Raw genomic sequence first — 20,959 nt, forward strand, 5'->3', positions numbered from 1 at the left:
CTTCATAGGGAAGTCGTCCCATTCCCTTTATCATTTTCGGCACCCCTTCTCTCTACCTTTTCTAATTCTGCTAGATGGCAGCAACTGAAGCAGCATCTTCAGGGAAAAGTGAAGTCTCAGAGCAAGAAGGTACACAGTATGAGAGGTAAAGAGGTTGTAACTGTAGGCAAGCTTATTGGAGATTGACTGGACACTCCACAGGGAGCATGAGGAAGGAGAGGCATATGAATAAGATTGGAGGGGTTGTGGTTTAATCTGTACATATGGAATGAGAGTTGCCTTGAAGGGCCAGGATTTGCACTGATATCCCTATTTGAGGGGAGAAAGAGGAATAGTCACCGTTATCATGCTTCCCCTTCTCTGTATTAAGTATGATAACAGTGCTGAAGATGAGATTATCTCAGAGAGAATGGAGATGACTGCATGAGAGAAAGAAAATGTTGAAGCTCGAGAGGAAAGCACAAGGTAGAAGTCAAAATAGCTGGTGAGGTGACAAATGTAGAAAACTTATAGTCCTGAGGTTTACACTTGGTTGGAGTAGGGAATAGGGCTGAGGAGAATTAGCATCAGGATGAGAAAGTGTAGTGGAGCCATAGGAAATAAAAGGATTACATAAAAATATATCCTCCAATATTCAGCCGGCGTTGAGCTGTGCAGTGACTGCCCAACGCCAGTGCTCAGATCGGATATTCAATGCCGGCCTGTATCCTGTGATTGGCATTGAATATTCGGTTTCACTTTTGACCTCAACAACTTAACATAGTAGATGACGGCAGAAAAAGACCTGCACGGTCCATCCAGTCTGCCCAACAAGATAACTCATATGTGCTACTTTTTGTGTATACCCTACTTTGATTTGTACCAGTGCTCTTCAGGGCACAGACCGTATAAGTCTGCCCAGCACTATCCCCTCCTCCCAACCACCAGCCCCGCCTCCCACCACCGGCTCTGTCACCCGATCTCGACTAAGCTCCTGAGGATCCATTCCTTCTGCACTGGATTCCTTTATGCTTTTTTTTTTTTGTTACATTTGTACCCCGCGCTTTCCCACTCATGGCAGGCTCAATGCGGCTTACATGGGGCAATGGAGGGTTAAGTGACTTGCCCAGAGTCACAAGGAGCTGCCTGTGCCTGAAGTGGGAATCAAACTCAGTTCCTCAGTTCCCCAGGACCAAAGTCCACCACCCTAACCACTAGGCCACTCCTCCACTTATCCCACGCATGTTTGAATTCCGTTACCGTTTTCATTTCCACCACCTCCCGCGGGAGGGCATTCCAGCTCAGTTGTTGGCTAGTCCTTGACAGAGGAGGAAGTGCTGCCGGAGGCTCTGCCAGTACCAGGAGGGAGGGGAGCGGGGCCTAGCTCCTTCCCCCAGCAATGAGGAGGGTCCCTGGGGAGAAGTCCACAGGAAGGTCCCAGGCCATGGGGCCTACTGGGGCCAGGGACCAAAAGGCCCGGAGAAGTAGCTCTCTTTCTGGATTAGCCCCAGAGATGAGGGAGAGGAGCCCTGTGGACCGCAGAGTGCAGAAGTCTAGGGGTGGAAGCCGGATCGTTACCCCCTCCACGACTCAGCTGTTCATGGAAGGTGAGCGTGAAGAATGTGGAGAGGGGAGGAAGTTGGTAAAGACCCCTGAAGAACTCTCTAAGGGGATGGTTGGAGAGGAGGGAATGGAGGTGAGCCAGGAGCCTCTGCCTGTTCCTGATCAGGTAGAGAGCGAGGATGGCTGGTCAGAGGAGGCAAGGCCGTGCTAACACGGTAAGCATGGCAGGGCGGCGCTTCCCTCTGGGGGGCGCCGCCGCACCATGCTCACCTCGCTCGCCTCGCCCCCCTCCTGCAACATCCCTTTTCTTTTTTTCCTTTTTAAATTTACCTCCGTGGCGGTTCCGGCAGCGCAGCGTCAGGGAAGGAGGCGGCGCTCCCGACGTCTCTAGCCTTCCCTTCGCTGTGTTCCGCCTTCTTCTGAAGTCAAGGAAATGACGTCAGAAGAAGGCGGAACACAGCGAAGGGAAGGCTAGACGTCGGGAGCGCCGCCTCCTTCCCTGACGCTGCACTGCCGGAACCGCCACGGAGGTAAATTTAAAAAGAAAAAAAAAGAAAAGGGATGTTGGGGGGAGAGAAGAGGGCGGGCAGTTGAACAATGGGAGCGGGAGGGCAGGGGAGAGACGAGAGCATGGATGCGAAGGGGGGGGGGGGGAGAAGAGGGCGGGCCAGGCTGGGACATGGGAGTGAGAGGAGCATGGATGCGAGGGGGGGTCATGGAAGGGAGAGAGGGGAATTGCTGGATAGGGATGAATGGAGGGGGCAGGGGACAGAGAAGCATGGATGGATATGGATTGCAGGGCAGGGCTCAGGGAGAGAGGGGAATTGCTGGATAGGGATGAATGGAGGGGGCAGGTGACAGAGGAGCATGGATTGGGCGGGCAGGGCTCAGGGAGAGAGGGGAATTGCTGGAAAGGGATGAATGGAGGGGGCAGGGGACAGAGGAGCATGGATGGGCATGGATTGGGAGGGCAGGGCTCAGGGAGAGAGGGGAATTGCTGGAAAGAAATGAATGGAGGGGGCAGGGGACAGAGGAGCATGGATGGGCATGGATTGGGAGGGCAGGGCTCAGGGAGAGAGGGGAATTGCTGGAAAGGGATGAATGGAGGGGGCAGGGGACAGAGGAGCATGGATGGGCATGGATTGGGAGGGCAGGGCTCAGGGAGAGAGGGGAATTGCTGGAAAGGGATGAATGGAGGGGGCAGGGGACAGAGGAGCATGGATGGGCATGGATTGGGAGGGCTCAGGGAGAGAGGGGAATTGCTGGATAGGGATGAATGGAGGGGGCAGGGGACAGAGGAGCATGGATGGGCATGGATTGGGAGGGCAGGGCTCAGGGAGAGAGGGGAATTGCTGGACATAGAGGGGAGGGAAGAGAGATGAAGGAGATGAAATGAGGGAAAAGGAAGAGAGGAGAAAAACTGCACATGGATGAAGAAAATAGGCAGAAGCCGAGGACCAGAAATGAAGAAGAAAGGAGGAAAGGAAAGAAATAAATGGAAAGGAAGCCCTGGAAACGGAGTTAAGAGGACAGATAGCAGCAGAATCAGATACTGGGCCAGCATGATCAGAAAAAGAAAGTCACCAGACAACAAAGGTAGAAAAAAATCATTTTATTTTCATTTTAGTGTTTGGAATATGTCCACTTTGAGAATTTACATCTGCTATCTTATTTTGCAATGTATAGCAATTTGTTTCTAAGAATATTGCTGACAATTCCTGTCAGTGTGGCAAGTGGTGAGCAATCATTTTCACGGGGGGGGGGGGGGGGGGGGGAGGGCCGCCGCCAACCGATAGTCTGCAGGGGGGCGCCAGAGACCAGTGTTGCCAGGTGGGTGGTTTTACCGCCCAGTTGGGCGGTTTTCCGCAACCCGCCGCAGGAAATTTTGCCCGCGGTGGGTCGCGGTTTTTTGGGCTTCTTTTTTTTCTTTTCCGCGGTTTTTTGGGCGGTTTTTTCGGCCGCGGGGGCGGGGTTAGTGACGTTTTGGGCGGGGCCGCTGACGGGGAGGCGGGGCCGATGACGGGGGAGGCGGGGCCGGTGACGGGGGAGGCAGGGTTGATGACGGCGGGGGCGGGGTGATGACGTGGGGGTGGGGGTGTCAGGGGCGGGGTTTGAGTTTGGGCGGGTTTTGGGCTGTTTTTACGCTGGATTGGGTGGGAAAAAATTTTTCCACCTGGCAACACTGCCAGAGACCCTAGGCACGGCCCTGAGAGGAGGAGGAAGAAGAGGAGGTCCAGTTAGAAAGCTGTGATCCAGAAGACTCGGCTAAAGGCGTGGTAGAGAGGGTCAGAAAAATCAAGGCCCTGGAAAAGGAGTGTGCAGAGCTGGGGAAGAAGCAAAAAATGGCTAAGGCTTTGAGCAAGTTAGCCCCAGCTGAACACAGGAAGGCTTACAAGAAGGAGGAAGTCCGACTGATAAAACAGCTCCAGCAGAAAGAGAAGCTGTTGGGCTCCTTAAAAAAGGGCAGTGATAATCCCTTGAGGGAGCTTTATTTGAATCAGGAAAGAATGGCCTCTGCTTCTGAACATTTGTGTCCCGAGAGAGAAGTGTGCCAGAAAGAGGCTACAGTGTCTATGAAAGCAGGAGAAAAGGCAGAGTCTGGCTCAGCTTGTATGTTTAAACGTCAGCCTGTAACAGAGGACTTGTCAGGGTCTGATAATCAAGCTACTTTAACTTTTATGAAGGCTTTGGCAAGCCAGCCAGATGTACTCACTGTGGAAGAAGGCTCCAGACAGGAGGTGGTTCTGGTGTCTTTTCAGAACCTGTGATAGCACCTAAGGGACAAGAATCTGAAACAAGAAAGATTCCTAAACTGTTGCACATTGTAGAAACTGAGAAAGGAGACTTGGGAGGCAGTCTGCTTTCCAAGCAGGTGTTAGTAGAAACATCCAGTGAGGAGGAAAGCAGTTTACATGTTAAAGGGGTGGATACAGCTTGTGCAGAGATGGCAGGAGGACTGCAGTACTCTGGAAGGCTGGGTGCAGCCAGTTGACTCTGATTGCAATTTGCAGCAACCTATTTTTCTCATTCAGGAGTTCAGATTGCTGTGCAGCCAGGTTCTGAGCAGTGTTGCCAGGTGGAAAATTTTTTTCCCACCCAATCCAGCACAAAACCCGCCCAAAACCCGCCCAAACTCAAACCCCGCCCCTGACACCCCCACCCCCGCGTCATCACCCCCGCCCCCGCCGTCATCAACCCCGCCGTCACCGGCCCCGCCTCCCCCATCACGGCCCCGCCTCCTACGTCATCGACCCCGCCTCCTACGTCACTAACCCCGCCCAAAAACGTCACTAACCCCGCCCCCCGCGGCCGAAAAAGCCGCACAAAAAACCGCCCTGAAGCCCAAAAAACAGCCCAAAAAACCGCAACCCGCCGCGGGCAAAAATTTCACGCGGCGGGTCGCGGAAAACCGCCCAATTGGGCAGTAAAACCGCCCACCTGGCAACACTGGTTCTGAGGAGCTACGCCCCAGAGGGTTGGATGGACAGGAGTTCCCATCCAATCAGGAGGGAGAAGGGGGAAAGCCTGAGGTGAAACCAACTACCAGTCTCCTGCAAGACCTGCCTGTGTGGAGAGGACAGCATACAGACAGCCAGCAGGGGTCAGAAGATGCTCTGCAGACAGAACTAAACACCAGATCTTCAGCCCAGGCCTGTGGGTATTGCTGCAGGATAAGGACAGCTCTGTAGAGGGATTGAGTTTGGACTTGGGGGGGAGGGTTGCTAAGGATAGAGAATGTTTGAAGGAGGGGGGCATATCTGATGTGATAAATATGTGTATTGATAAGAGGGGGGAGGGGGGTGAAGGGGAATTTTCTGAATTGATACATTTGTCTGTTGGGGAAAAGGGAGGTGGGGATCAAGGGGGAGGGGGCACGGCAGGGGGGGAGGGTGAGGCAAGTGAAGGGATAGCAGGGGGGCAATCGGAGGGGGGGACGGTACAAGATGGGCAGGATGCACTGAGTTCAGGGAAAGGTGGGCGAGGGCGGTGGGGGCAGGGGGCTAAGTCCTTTGCTGCTGTAGTAGGTAGTGGGGGGAGAAGAGAGGGGGGAGGGTTTCCATGGGGTGGTAGGGCGGGGGAAGGTTTTGGGGAAGAGGGGAGAGGTCGTGGGCAAGTACCCAGGAGGCGGAATGTGGTACAAGTTAGATGGGTGGGGGAGGGGGGGATGCCTTCCAGGGACACAGTATTGAGGTTGGTTTTGGGGCTAGGGTTTATCCCAGAGGACCTTTATGCATGCATACATCCGGTGAACATCCCGGAGTACGATGTCAGTTTCTTGACACAGAGAGGAATGGAGGTCTTCTGGGAGAGGTATGAAGGGGTAAGGGGGAGAGGGGAGTGGAAAAATTATAAAGTGGTCCCGATCAGCAGACCTGACCTGGTGCAGGTGACTCTGTTGGTGCGGAACGAGTCCATTTCAGGGGCAGATCTGGCTTTCTGGTTACAGAGGTATGCAGAGTTGAGAACTCCATTGACTAAACTCCCGGACCCCAGTAGGGTATGGGCGGGTGGATGGGGGGCTTTGGTTAAATTAAATCAAGTGGGCCAGGTGATACAGCACATTCCCTCAGCGGCATTCATAGGGAGGGACAGAATTTTGTGCTTCTATAAAGGACAGCCGAGGCAGTGTTTTAAGTGTGGGTCCTTTCGGCACTTTAGCATGTCCTGCCCAGTAATGCAGTGTGCAAAATGTGGGGCCAAGGAGCATTCCACGGAGGATTGTACCTCCATTAGATGCAATCTTTGTGGGGGTCTGGGGCACGCATTTAGAGATTGTCCGCAGGCTTCTCATAATGGGGGAGAGGATGGCACGGGAAGGGGTAGTCAAATGCAGGAGGGGGGAGGGGAGAGGAGGGACAGGGGACAGGGGTCCAGGGTACGGATGGTGTGGAGGAAGAGTTGACAAGTCAGGGGGTGGAGAAACGGGGGGGAGTTCAGAGGCAGGAGGGTGAGGACAAAGGATGGTTACAGGTCTCAAAGAAACAAAAGGGAGGAAAGGGGAGGGGGATGGGGATGCGGGTAGCTGCTGGGAGGGGGTTAGAGCAAGGGATAGAGGTTGGGAATAAATTTAGGGGTTTGGAAGTAGAAGGAAGGGAAGAGGAGATAGTAGAGGAGGGAAGAGGGGATAATAGAGGATGGCAGGAGGGGGAAGGAAGCAGGCAGTGAGGGAGGGAGGGGGAAAGGTGAGGGGTAGGAAGAAGGGGGGAAAGGTTAGGATGGAGGAGGGTTGCTTGGAAGAGGGGGGATATGGAAGTTGAGATTGTGGAGGGGGAGGGGGGAAGGGGGTATAGGAAGGGGAGAAGGGGGGAAGAGGAAATCTGGAAGAAATAGTGTTTTTCAAGCAGTAGATAGGGGGGGAAGGGTCGGAGGATGAGAGAGAGGGGGAGGAGGGTGGGGAGGAGGGGGAGCGGGGAGATGGTTGTGCCTCAGGGGGAGGAGGGGTTGTAGGTGAGGAGAAGAAGAAGAAGGGGAGGAAGAAAGTAAGGGGGGAGGGGGGAAGGAAAGAGGGGATTTTTGAATTTGGAGTGAGGGACTGGGCGGAGGAGGAAGATGTGGGGGATGGTAAGGTACAGGATTTAGGTGGCGGGTTAGAGCAGAAGGAAGGGAGGAAGGAGAAGTCTGTGCAGGGGAGGCGTTTCTCTAGATAGAGGTGATGGCGGGAGTGCTGTTATTCTTTGCCACGCTTAATGTGGTCAGTGTCTCCTCCCAGAGGGCGAGATGTGTGGCCTTCGATGGCCTCTCTGCTATACAGGCAGATTGTTTCTTGATTCAGGAGATGAGATTGCAGACATTGGATGCTGCCAGGCGGGCGAAACAGGCATGGAAATGGGGTCCTTCAGTTTGGGGGCTGGCAGGGGAAAGGTATGGGGGGGTAGGTATTTTGTTCAAGACACATAAGGTGGTAATTCAACGGGTGGTGGAGTTAGGGGTAGGGAGGTGTTTGGTGGTGGATGTGTTATTGCACGGGGTGGCTTTAAGAATTATTAATATCTATGGGCCCCAGAGTAAGAGGGGGAGGTCACTGTTGTTCGGGAAAATCAGGCCATATCTGTATACGTCCCGTCAGTTGGTGTGGGGAGGGGATTTTAATACGATCCTGAGGAAAGAAGATAGTGGGGGTAGGTCAGCACAGGTGTGTTATGATGGGGTGAGGTTGGCAAGGATCATGAAGGGAGCAGGGTTGGTGGACATGTTTTTGGAACATTTTGCAGGAAGGGAGGGTTTTACGTTTTCCAGGGGTAGTTGTAGAAGTAGGATAGATAGGTTTTTGGTTCGGGGAGGGGCATGTGGGCAGGGGCCTAGACTGGTGGAGGTGGATTTTTCAGATCACAAGTTGGTGTTAATTAAGTTAGGGGGTGCGGGAATTCACAAGTCAGGAAGGGGTATGTGGAGACTAAATTTAAAATGGCTAAGGGAGGGGCCAGTACAGAGGGAATTTTTGGAGTTTCTGATAGATCAATCGTCTTTACAGGGTATTTTTTCATCTCCAGGGGATTGGTGGGAGGAAGTGAAACGGCGCACGAAGGTCTTTTTCATACGTCAGGCGAGACGGGAGGGACGGGAGGTAACCCGGCTAGGGATGGCATTAAAGAAGAGGAGAGATAATTTAATTTCTAGAGGGGGGAGGAGGGAGGATATAGAGGTGGTGCAGTCAGAAATGGAGAAGGTGCAATATAACAGGTACGCCTCTTTGGTGTACGAAAGGGATTTTGGGAAACTGTTGAGCCCGGATCCTTTCGTATGCTGCAAGGAGAGAAGGGAACGTAGGATAATAGAGGGGTTAAGGAATGAAAGGGGGGTCATCAGAGATTCAAGGGAAGGGATCCTGGGGGTGGTGGGGGATCATTTTGAGCAGTTTTTTTCTGATCAGAATTTGGACAAGGAGGTCATGAAGAAGTATGTAGAAGGGACCCCGGGGGTGGGAAACTGGGGGCCTCATCTCCAGGTTCTGGAACAGCCCTGGACGTTGCAGGAAGTGGAGAAGGCCATTGGGGCCTTGCGGAGCAGGACCTTGCCGGGACCTGATGGCCTCCCAGCGGAGTTTTATCAGGTGTTCAAACATCAGCTGGCTCCGATTTTGTTGGAGGTCTGGGAGGTGGCACGGAGGACGGGTTCCTTGCCAAAGTCTTTTTCAGAGTCAGCACTGGTTCTCCTTAGTAAAGGCAAAGATTCTCGGCTTATGGCTAATTGGCGGCCTATAGCATTGTTAAATAGCGACCGGAAGGTTTTTGCGCATATGCTCTTAGCACGGATGAGACAGGTATCTGGGGGGGTGCTGGCGATCTCACAAGGTTGTGGGGTTCCGGGCAGGGGGGTGTTGGAGGCAGTGGCATGGGTACGGGAGGGTCTGGAGCGCAGTCGGGAGGATCAGAAATGGCGGTTACTGGTAGCCCTGGACCAGGACAAAGCCTTCGATAGGGTACAGTGGGATTTTTTATTGGAGGTGTTAATTCATTATGGGTTTCCAAGGGGATGGGTAGAACAGCTTCGGTTATTGTATACCAATGTGCGGTGTTTTCCATTGGTGAATGGCTGGAAGGGGAAGGATTTTGGGATTATGGCAGGAGTGCAACAAGGGTGCCCCTTGAGCTCTCTGCTGTATACCTTTGCCATTGACCCATTTATGCGGCGTTTGGAGTTGATTGGTGAAGAGGGATTTCAAGGGGTGGAGGTGAGCAAGGGGAAACAACTACGGGTGGTGGCCTATGCGGACGATATTACGGTCTGGGTAGCAGATAAGACAGAAGGCAAGAAATTGCAAGGGATGATTTCAAGGTATTCGCAGGCGTCAGGATCACGGGTGAATTATCAGAAATGTAAAAGCTTATGGGTGGGACCGGCAGGGGCAAGGTTTGAATTGGAGGGTGGGTTCCCACAGGCTACAGAGAGGATAAGGGTTCTGGGGATACAGTTTGAGGCAGGGGACTATGGATTGATTAATTGGAATCAGAAGATTGAAGAGGCAAGGGCAAAGGTAGAGAGGTGGAAGGGCTGGAGGATGTCGATGGCAGATCGGGTTCGTTTGATCAAATCCCATGTAGTGTCAATGTTTTTATTTTTAAGTTACATCTGTCTGTTACCAGAGCTTTGTTACGCGGCACTTTACAGTGTGTTTTTTCAAATGCTATGGGGTAACCGGATGAACCCAGTCAAAAGAAACATCACATACTTGCCAAGGAATGAGGGAGGGGTAGGTATGGTTAACCCAGTGTTAGTTTTCAGTTCTTTGTTTCTTCAGTTTAATTTGGGTCGGGCAGTAGATCAAGAACCCCCGGGGTGGACAGAGAGTGTTATTCAGTGGTGGAAGGAATATTGGATCCCCTGGCTGGGAGGGTGGAGGGTGAGGGTTTTGAGGAAAGGCTTTCCGGAGGGGGTAGGGTATTATCGGACCCTGGTCAAGTTAGTACGGTTGTGGGGTGTTATGGTAGAGGAAATAAAGGAAGGGAGGAGGGAGGTTTGGGTGGAAAGGGTGCGCACTCAGAGATTTTCCTCTCCACTGGTACTTAGGGATGCTCCTGGGCCGGTATTGGAGCGGGGTTTGCGGTTGGTGTCATCAGAAAGGATCCCACACAAGTACAGGGACATTGCTTGGCTGTCCTTGCATGGAAAGCTATTTGTAAAGGGAAATCTGAAGGACAGGAACATGAAGGACCGTGACTGTCCGAGGGGGGAATGTGTTGGAAAGGAAGAAACCATGAACCATTTTTTAAAGGAATGCCCTTTTTCCATTCAGGTGTGTGACAGAGTGGCTTCTCTGTTACAAATTCCCAGTTTTCGATCTTACACCTACGCGGATTGGGTTTATGGGAGACAGCAGGGGAAAGGGCAGCTGGAGCCGGTAACGGGGTTTCTGATCTCTGTCATTGTCAGGTTCTGTCTTTGGATGGCGCGCTGCGGGGTTTCCCTGCGTCAGGAGTACAGGTCTGTTGAGGGGGTCAGTTGGGATATAGTAAGGGCGGTCCAGGAGGTAGCACGGTGGGAAAGGGTGGAGGTAGGGATTGGTAAATTTTTTATTTGGTGGAAGCATGTTAAGTTAAAACTGTCATGATTTTTTGGTTTCAGATGGGTATTGGTTTTATTAGGGTTCCCGGGTAGGGGGGGGGAGATTTGTGAATATGTATATAGTGGGCTGATTTGTATTTATGTATTTTTAATGTACGGTTGTCTATTGATTTCCGTCTCTATAAATAAAAGAGTTCTCCAAGCATCCACTACTCTCTCCGTGAAAAAATACTTCCTGACATTTTTCTTGAGTCTGCCCCCCTTCAATCTCATTTCATGTCCTCTCGTTCTACCGCCTTCGCATCTCCGGAAAAGGTTTGTTTGCGGATTAATACCTTTCAAATATTTGAACGTCTATATCATATCACCCCTGTTTCTCCTTTCCTCCAGAGTATACATGTTTAGTTCAGCAAGTCTCTCCTCATACGTCTTGTAACGCAAATCCCATACCATTCTCGTAGCTTTTCTTTGCACCGCTTCAATTCTTTTTACATCCTTAGTAAGATACGGCCTCCAAAACTGAACACAATACTCCAGGTGGGGCCTCACCAACGACTTATACAGGGGCAGCAGGAGGTGGGTTGGGCTCTGATAGAGAGACTGAGAGACCACTTGCTTGGAACAATTCCATGTGCTGGACCTGAACCAAAGTGCTTCTAAGTAAATTCTGATTATTTTATTTTAATTTCTCAACATTTTGGCTAGAGGTTTAGATACCTGATATTTTCTTTAATTTAATGCTTATTTAATTTATTGATTATTGCTTAATTGTTTTGTGAACCCTCTTTCCTTTTCTGCCTAGCTCTGATAGAGAAGAGGCTTTTGCTTTTTACATTGATGAAACTGCTTTAATTTATTGGGAATATTTACATTTATTTACAAAAGGAAAGTTGTATTCCAGGGGAATTTGAAAGTTTAATCTTGAACTGAAAATTCCTTGAGCAGACTGGACCATTCTGGCCATACTAGAGAACTTTCAAACAGCACTTAGCTGACTCACTGGGACTGAATATTCATGCTTAACTGGCTATGTTGTGCGATGAGGCCGGTTAGTGGCTAAAATATTCAGCGGAGATAACCAGTTCTCCGAGGACAAGCAGGCATAATATTCTCATGTGTGGGTGATGTCATCCATGGAGCCCAGTATGGTCACTGCCAAAGTATACTGTCACTTTAAAGCTTTGAGGCAGTGTCCCCTTCACACACAATGCTCAAGTGCGGGATAGCAGTCTATCGTTTTCCAAGGAGCAGAGAGGTTGTCTCTTAATCTCTCCACAATGTGCCAAACTTTTCTCTTTTGGTGCCTTCCCTTTTTTTCAAAAACATTTTTCTTCATATTTTTCCTTTTTCAGCACTGCATTTACATTATAAAAAATTTTCAATTATTTTCAATTTTCAGCCTTTTTGGGCGTCTTGAGTCCTTTTTGTTTCCAGGTACCATTGGCCTTTTGGGATACGCGACTACACAAGCTCCCTGGGCCCTACAGCCCTTTGACCTAACGTCTGCCATTTTTCCCTCCATGTCAACAAGGGTGCTGAGTGGCTTTAAGTGCACTCAGTTCAATAGGACCATTTCTGGCACAGACCCCTATAACTGGTGTGTTCAGTGCTTGGGTCCTGAGCACCGGGACATACAGTGTAACCTCTGCCTTTCTATACAAGCATGGACCTTTAAAGCCCACAGAATCCAACGTGAAAAGTTTTTTTGGGTTTGGCATCGCATCCACATCGAGTATGGCAGGGGATTCGGTACTCAATGCGAAACCTGCATCAACATCAGGTACACCGACACAACATCAAGAAGGTCCAACATCAGACTCGGTATCTCATACCAGTAAGGACTCCACATCCTTGTCGTTGGTGTTCCATACATCAAGGGACCTGCAGCATAAAAAGCCTATGAAGCATCGCCATTGTATTTTGAAGAGTCAGACTCGGACCTCTCCTGGGAGACAGATCAGAACCCACAGAACCTCAGATGAGGAGTCTTATGGCAATCCATCTGATCCTTCTCTGTAACATGAGAGATATAGGTCTCCTCCAGAAAGTATATCTTTTCCTGACTTTGTCAGTGAAATGCCTCAAGCTATACATTTCAAAATAGAAACAGAGGAGGAGCCTTGTTCATATCTTTTTGAGATTCTAGATTATGACTCTCCTCCTAGAGAAGGAATCACTGTTCTACTTCATACAATTATGAAAAATACTTTACTTAAAAATTGGGAGATTCCACTGACAGTTCAGGTAGCCCTAAAGCAAACTGGTAAAATGGATACAAAAATCTACTGCGTTTGAGAAAACACAGTTACCCCATCATTCCGTGCTGTCGAATCTGCTTTAAAACGTACTCACAGTGCAAGATCTCATGCTTCCATTCCTTCAGGAAGAGAAGCTAGAACATTAGACTCTTGTGGCATAAAAACCTTTCAAGCTTCAATGCTAACCAATTGTATCTTGGATTATCAACTTATGTTCCACAATTTACTTAAAATCTCTAATATAGAGTACATTATCTTTTGCGGAATTCCTTCCCCCCTAAAGAAAGCTGAAAAATTTCATAAGCTTCACAGAAAACTTCTCAACTACTATAAATATATGGCAGGGCAAGCCTTTGATGCCTTTGATGTTTCCTCACGCATTACTGCCTTAGAAGTGGTGATGTGATGTCTTTCCTGGCTCAGGATCTCCGACCTCAAAACTGCAGTCCAGGAACGACTAGCATATGTCCCCCCAACTGTCGTTGAGAAAACTTGTTGGGTGACAAAGTTGAGGAAAAGGCCAAACTGTAGGGACAAAGTATGTAGTACTACAATGAAGCATTATTGTGCGTTATGAACCTGACTTTTCAAAGACTTCGGCCATGTCAGTTTCCATGCAGAGGCTTGTTCCTGTAATAGGCCTCAAGCACATTGCTGCCACATCAAGGCTAACAGAGGCAAAATAACTGTTCACAACATTTTTTTTTTTTTTTTTTACTGTGCTGGGGATCTTCATGGACAAGAAAAAAACATCTACGGCATCAAGAGCCAGGTCCTTGGGCCCCCAAAGACCCAACATTTCCAAACCCAGGTATAGTCATCAGTCAGCACGACTCTTCAATTTCTAAGGAGGAAAAGTTATAAAAGGGGCTACTAAGTAAACAGGGTGATATGGCTGTTATCTGATGCAGCTCAACATGGCTGCTCCAGCCAGCCGAGCTGGCCACAGGACAATGGCTTGTTAGAGATGTGGCCCCCCTGCCTGGATGCTCACCTGCCTGGGTAGAGCTACCATCTACCAGCCTGAGTTCTTTGTTGCTGCCTTGACTGATTGTGAGGTAAAACCTACTTTCCAGCCTCTGTCTTCAGTCCAGGGGCGTAGCCAGACACCCAATTTTGGGTGGGCCTGGGCCCAAGATGGGTGGGCAGAAGAACTCCGCCCTGTCCCACAAGTGATTTGGTCTCTCCCTCTCTCGCCTGCATGCCATATGATCTTTTAAACATCCCCCTCCCCTGAATACCTTTTAAATAGCAGATTTTCACTGGCAGCGAGCAGAAACTAATACACACTGCTCATGTTGGCCCCACAGTCTTCCTTCTGATGCAACTTCCTGTTTCCGCATAGGCGGGAATATATCAGAGGGAAGGCTGTGGGGCCGGTGTGAATAGTATGTATGTAGCAGGTGATGATCTGCTATTTACAAGGTATGCAGGAGGGACAGTTGTTGGGAGTTTTTGGCTGGTGGGGCTTGAGAATCCCTGCCAGCCACATCATAGGTGTGCTGCTACTGGGTGGGCCTGAGCCCAAAGTGGGTGGGCCCGGGCCCACCCAAGCCCACCCTTGGCTACGCCACTGCTTCAGTCTCTGACTTTCTACGGATCCGGTGTTCATGAGTTTTATCATCTATCAGGTTGAACTGCTTTCTCCTTAATGCTTGGGGTGTCAGATGTCCTACAAGTTTTAGGACTAGGGTAGTGTGCATTATCTTTGCCCTTGACAGATACAAGAAATCATTGTTCTACCATTAGTGTGGGTAATTCTGCATAAGTATTGTCTCTGATTACATTTTCTATTTGTGCTGCCATTATCTAATAAAATAGCTTTCCTATTTTTCTAATGCCTAAGCCTTGTGTCCTTTCCTCTCAGTGTTTCTAATTTGGACTGTTCTGAATTTGCATTGCGTGAGTGGGAAGTTTGTGATCTAATCCCAGAGTGCTAAAATTACCAATATTTATCAATTTGTACTTCCCTCCCTTTGCCGGCCCTCTAACGAGGAATGGTGATTGTGTTTATTCCCCAGAGACCTAATCAAAAAACATACAGATACTATGAAGACTTTATCTTGGCCACAAACTTCTGCTACTTCTTCTAGGAGATTTGCAGGAGGTTATCAATGCTCTGATTACTATATGTCTAAGTGTCAGTATACTCCTATTCCTCCACCTCAAAGGACTACACCCCAATGCTCACATCCAAGGCAGCAGCGGGGTCAAATATTTAAGACTCCTAATCAGTTTAAACAGCAACCCAGTTTTTGATTCCTTCCTAGAGAGCATTGCCACCATATAGTTGTCTGTACCAAACAACCTACTGGTGGGAGGGTGACTCATCCTCTTCCGTCAGTGGTGGCCTCTCATAACCTCTGACCATTGGGTGCCATGTACCATACAGCACAATTAAGCTCTGTGTTGACAAAGAAATCCTCCCAACCATCCACCGAAAGAGTCTCATTTCAACTCACTCCAAATGAAACTACTTGGAGACACCGAAAGAGTCTCATTTCAACTCCCTCCACATGAAACTACTTGGAGAAGAGCTCTCAGCCCTCTTCCAGCAGAATGCAATAGAACCAGTTCTTCTGCCAGACAAGGGTTGAGGGTTCTATTCCAGATATTTTCTTATACCAAAAAAGATGTCCAATTCTTGAGCTACGAAGCTTACACAAGTTTCTACTCAAAGAAGAATTTTACATGGTATCACTAGATCACTACTTCCCATGATACAACTCAATGATTGGCTTTGCTCTCTAGTTCTCAAGGAGTCATATACACACATTTTTATTCTCCCTGCATACAGAAAGTTCTTTAATTTCCGTTGTGGAACTCTGTCAATACAAGGTCTTACCGTTTGGCATGGCCTCGGCTCCCTAAGTCTTCACAAAGTGTCTGATAGTGGTAGGTGCAATGCTTTTCATACACATCTTTCCTTATCTGGACAACAGGTTAATCAAGGCAGCCTCCCAGGAATCGGTGAATGCCTCCATTCTATCTGCCATGAGACTCCTAGAGCAATTTCAACCGATTCAAGTCCTTAGACGTCATAGGGGCTCTCCTCGATACTACTCAGGGCAGAGCTTTCCTTCCTTCCTCAACTGAGAACAAACTACGTACTACATCTTGCCACTCTGGTGTTCAACTCCACCCAGGTATCTGCTTGTCAGATGCTCTGCCTACTCAGTCACATGGCTTCCACAGTCCATGTAACACCATTAGTGCGTCTCCACTTCTGAATTCCTCAGTGGACTTTCCTTCATCCAGACCCTTGTTCTGCAGGCCCGATGGCTTGGTTCCTGACAACATTATTTATTTATTTATTTATTCTTTATTAGTATTTGTTTACCGTCTTTTTGAAGGAATTCAAATAAATATACATTAAATCTATATATATAGATTTACATTCCTTAAACATTCCTGATGCAATCACTAGGATACTCCTAGCTTCTAGGAAACCTTCTACACAAAAATGTTACCATTTAAAATGGAAAAGATTTTCTCTGGTGTGCAGCCAGAACTATCGATCCTACTACGAGATCTCTGCCTACTCTTATGGAGTATCTCTACCACCTTTTGAATTCTGGCCTCAAAACAAACTCAGTCAGCACACATTTGAATGCCATCAGTGTGTTTCAAGTTGATAATAAGCCAGTTTCAGTTCATCCTTTACAGGGCTGTTGAGAGGCTGAGCTGGGCCTGGGGAGGGCTGCTGCCCCCCTCAGGATCGCCACCGCTGCCGCCCCCTCCCGCTGCAACTCCAAATACCTTGGCTGGTGGGATCCCAAGGACCTGCCAGCAGAAGAAGTCTTCCTCCAGCGCTGCTCTTCACGGCGCCTTATTGCCTGCCCTACCCCTGCTTTTTCTCTCATGTCGCACGTGCTCAAAACTGAGCTTGCACGGCCTGAGGGAAAAGCAGCCACTTGGCAGGTAATGCGGCAGAGTGAAGAGCAGCGCTGAAGGAAGACCTCTTCTGCTGGGGGGGACCTCCGCCAGCCAAACCAGGCCCTGGCCCAAAGTCCTGCTGTATCTGCTCCTCCCCAGCCTCCAAGGGAGGCCTGGTGCTGGAGTTTTCTCTCTCCTGCTCTTGTCAGGACACGATCACCCGGGTTCTGTCAGGAGCAGGAGAGAGAGAGACCCTAGCGCCGGGCCTCCCTTGGAGGCCGGGCCTGGGGAATTTTGCCCCCCCCCCCCCCCCCCCCCAGTGGCCCTGATCCTTTGATAGCTACATTCATAAAAGGTTTGTTTGACATCAAACCACCTCCAGTGGCATTAGATCTCAATGTTATTCTAACAGCTCTCATATTATGCCTGCTTGTCCTTGGAGAAAGGTAATTACTTACCTGTAGCAGATGCTCTCAGAAGACAGCAGGCTCACAGGACAGCAGTTATATAGTCTCACATCCCTCCTACCTCCCCTTGGAGTTGTCTTCTTAGCTTTAGTACTATACTGCTGGTCCCGCGCTTGAATGTCGGGCAGGAAAGCACCCACATACGTGCAATGGGGGCACTGCCTCAAAGATTTAAAGCAAAAGCACACTTTGGTAGTGTCCGCACCGGGCTCTGTGGATGAAGTCACCAACATGTGAGAATATATGCCCGCTGTCCTCAGAGAACATCTTCTACAGGTAAGTAACTTAGCTTTATCTTCTGATGAATAGCCATGATTAAGCGCTAAAATGCTATTTAACCAGCCAGGAGCAGTTCCTGGCCAGTGAAATAGTTGTGCATATCGGCCAGCTCGGATGGAGCATGGCTTCTGGCAACTGACTGGATGAAGCATGGAGTACCATTACTGGAAGCCCAAATGCAGAAGAAAACATCTGTTCACAGCTGTATGGCTCAATGTCAGATTGTATGCCGCATATAGACTTGCAAACACTTTCTTTGAGGTGTTCCTTACCTCTTTCTTGTAATTCTGTTGAAACCACTGTCTCATCACTTGGGACACTGAATCTCTCATCGTTACAGACCACCGACACACGGAATCTGTAGAAAGTATCAGGTTTCAGATCCTGTAGCTCACAATGACTCTCGTTTGTTGTTCTTTGTTCCAGCCATATGTCATTTTCTGCCTCACTTGCTTCAAATGTTTCCTCTTGATATTCTACTTTATAACCGTTTATGGAGACTCCTTCCCCAACTTCAGCTTGCATTTGCCAGCTGAGGGAAACAGCAGAAGATGACACATTGATAACTGATGGCTGTCCAGGTGGACTGACCGGCAGAGTCTTCACAGTGTCAATGCTGTCGGTGAGTGCTCTGAGTCCTAGCTTGCACATCACAGAGTATCGAAGCTGATAATTTGAGCCTGGATGTAAATTTGTTATGGTGCTTACAGTTGTTGGATTGTTTATTTGTACAACTGTCCATTCTGCCTGCTCTTCATGTTTATACTCTATCATGCACTCTGGAATCTCCTCACTTCCAGAGTCCACTGGTTTACGATGGAGTTGTATACTAATGTGACCAACTCTCTCAATGGTAAAAGGATTTGGCATAGATGGAGGCTCAAAATTTGTGTTGACCAGCTGTCCTCTTTCATACAGATAAATAGAAACTCCTGGGTTGCTCTCATCTGGAACGGATGACACTACGAACTCAATCTTCTCATTAGACTTATTGACATTTGCAAACTTTAAAAACAGCTCTACTTGTTTTCTGGCTTTAGCAGTTATTTTCGTATTATTGAACCATGGCTTGGAATTTTGTTTCTCATTATCATTACTGGTTAAATCTGACTCAAGAGATTTCCTAATGAAGCGTTGCAGATCCACTAAGTATCGTTCATCTTTATCTAAAGAAGTAAATGTAAATGAGACAACATACTCAACTTTTGGATTTTGTACTATTTGGTTTAATTCTGCACTGGAGGAGAGCACTCTCAAATCCTTCAGTAAGTCAAGGTATAAAGTAACAAAGCTCATCTCTTGCTTTTTTAAATCTATAAATTCTGTAAGTAATAGACTGTTGAATGGCGATTGCTCCTTCCTAAGTAGGATGTCACCCAATTCATTTTCTTCTTTTTCACCTCCACGGATAGAAGGTAAGATCTTTGCTAGATCTTTCTGGAAGTTCTGTTTGAATTGCATGCACAGGTTTTTGAACTGTTTGATTTTCTGCTTGATTTCAGGGAAGTGCATGGCAGCTGGATGTTTCATCATATCACAGCACTGTGTGTCCAGCTGAGTCAACTCTTCAGTCACTTCTTGTATATTGAAAATGCGCCCTATGTGAATTTCACGCATCACTTTAGCAGCTTTGGAATTGAGCTGGCTGAGAGGATATAGCCAGACTTTCACCGGTACAGCATTTTTTCCTTTTTTACCCAGCAATTTGGGAAGAATTGAATAGGTATGAATGGCATCCTGAAAAGTGACAGGGTTGTTTTCCAGAGAGAAATCCCCGTAAAATTTACAAGTGAATTTTCTCATGTTGGTATCATCTTGGTTCTTCTTCTGGAGAGATGCGTCTCCTCCTACTGCAACCTTTGGTATCTTCCTTACCATGGCCTCCAGTTTTCCCTGTACATCTAGCAAATTTTCTGCAGAAGAAGACTCTTGGTCAAAGACAAAGAAAGCCTGGGCCCCATACAGTACAGCTGTGACAACATGAGTTGCTGTCCCTTGGTCAAATACCTCTGGATGAGAGATATTTTGATGTCCCAAATGACTCATTGTCAGCTGTTCAAACTTTGTTGTGGTTGAGTACTGAAGAGTAACTCTGGCCTGTTGGTTGGATGTTTTCATGTCTTTCAGATAGTTTCCAGATCCATTCACTTTTATCAGGTCACACAAGAAACTAGCCATCAGTGCTCCCGTGACACCCAAAGCAGAAGTTTTTGTTTCAATGCTGTCAGATGCAATTATTTTAAATTCACTTTTGGGCTGTGGTCTTGAATCTACATTCTTCAGGAGTGTCAGAATGTTCCAGAGTGTAATACCTGCAGAGTTACAAGATGAAAAACAGGCATGTAGAAGATGCAGACTTGCACAAGGATTGATATTCAAAACTCTACCTGGCTCAACCCAGTTTTACATGAGTAAATCTAATTGGTAAACAGTTCCCTCTAATTGGTAAAATGTCTGTGGTCAAAACTGCCAGTTGAGACATGGCCAGGTGGAAGGATGGGATTTTTAAATTTAGCTGTTAATATGGAGGGCATTTCTATATTTGAACCCTATTCTATAAAGGAAAGTAAGTGCCTACTTTCCCTTATAGAATTTCATCATAAGCAGATGAATTTGTCACGTCCCTCACCTGCTCCAGTCCGTGCTGCGCTCCTCACCTGCTCCGCTCCACCTCCAAGGGGGGGGGGGAGCGTCGGGCATCGGCCAGCATGGCCGGGCCTATGCTTCTGCTGCCACGCTCCTCGGCTCCATCTGGAAGCGCCGGTCACGCACCGAGTGGCCTTCCGGTCACCTCCGTTCATGCAATCGGGGCGCCGGCCATCTTGGTAGTGCCGGCGCTCTGTTGACTCCTTCCCTTCCAGGTGCGGGGCCAGGGAGCGCGGGAGACTCTGGCTCCGCCTCCGGCTACCGAGAATTGGATGTTCGCAACCCGGCTCCGCCCCCCTCCAGCTACTAGCCAATCCAAGATTGTCTTTGCCAGCTGATTCCTGTTGCTCTCGATGGTGGGGGCTACTTAGGAGCGTCTTCCCTTCCTCTCAGCGCTTCGGCTTCTACTTCAGTAGGTGATTACTGCACTGCATTTATCCTTAGCTGCGATCTGCTTGCTGCCTGACCTCTGCTTGAATCCAGACTACTCTCTGCTTACTGCTTGACCTGACTTCTGCTTGAATCCAGACTACTCTCTGCTTGCTTGCTTCCTTGCTTGCTTGCTGCCTGACCTGACCTCTGCTTGGATCCAGACTACTCTCTGCTTGTTGCCTGACCTGATTTCTGCTTGAATTCAGACTACTCTTGGTCTGCTGCCTTACCCAACCATTGTCTGAACCCGACTACTCTCTGACCTGCTGCCTGACCAGTCTACTGCCTGGACCTGCACCCCTCTCGGGTGGCTTCCTAGTTCTGCTCTCTACTTGAACCCAGTATTCTCGCTGCCTGCGGTCATCTGACCCCTGCCTGCTTCTGGAAATCCTGTCGGCTGCCTGCACCTTGGGGTTCAACCCTTGGGGAACGGCGGTCATCACAGGTGAAGCCTCG

General features: G+C 48.8%; 1 protein-coding gene across 3 annotated transcripts in view; it reads right to left on the reverse strand.

Moving 5' to 3' along the window:
• Positions 1 to 20,959, reverse strand: part of LOC115465357 — a 69,332-nt gene that overhangs the window by 11,108 nt on the left and 37,265 nt on the right. For all 3 annotated transcript variants that reach the window (XM_030195793.1, XM_030195786.1, XM_030195802.1), the window contains one exon: positions 17,698 to 19,737. In XM_030195793.1, coding sequence (XP_030051653.1) covers positions 17,698 to 19,737 — 2,040 coding nt within the window. The remainder of the gene's footprint in view (positions 1 to 17,697; positions 19,738 to 20,959) is intronic.

This window comes from Microcaecilia unicolor, chromosome 1, assembly GCF_901765095.1.
Source record: "Microcaecilia unicolor chromosome 1, aMicUni1.1, whole genome shotgun sequence".
Taxonomy (NCBI): Eukaryota; Metazoa; Chordata; class Amphibia; order Gymnophiona; family Siphonopidae; genus Microcaecilia; species Microcaecilia unicolor.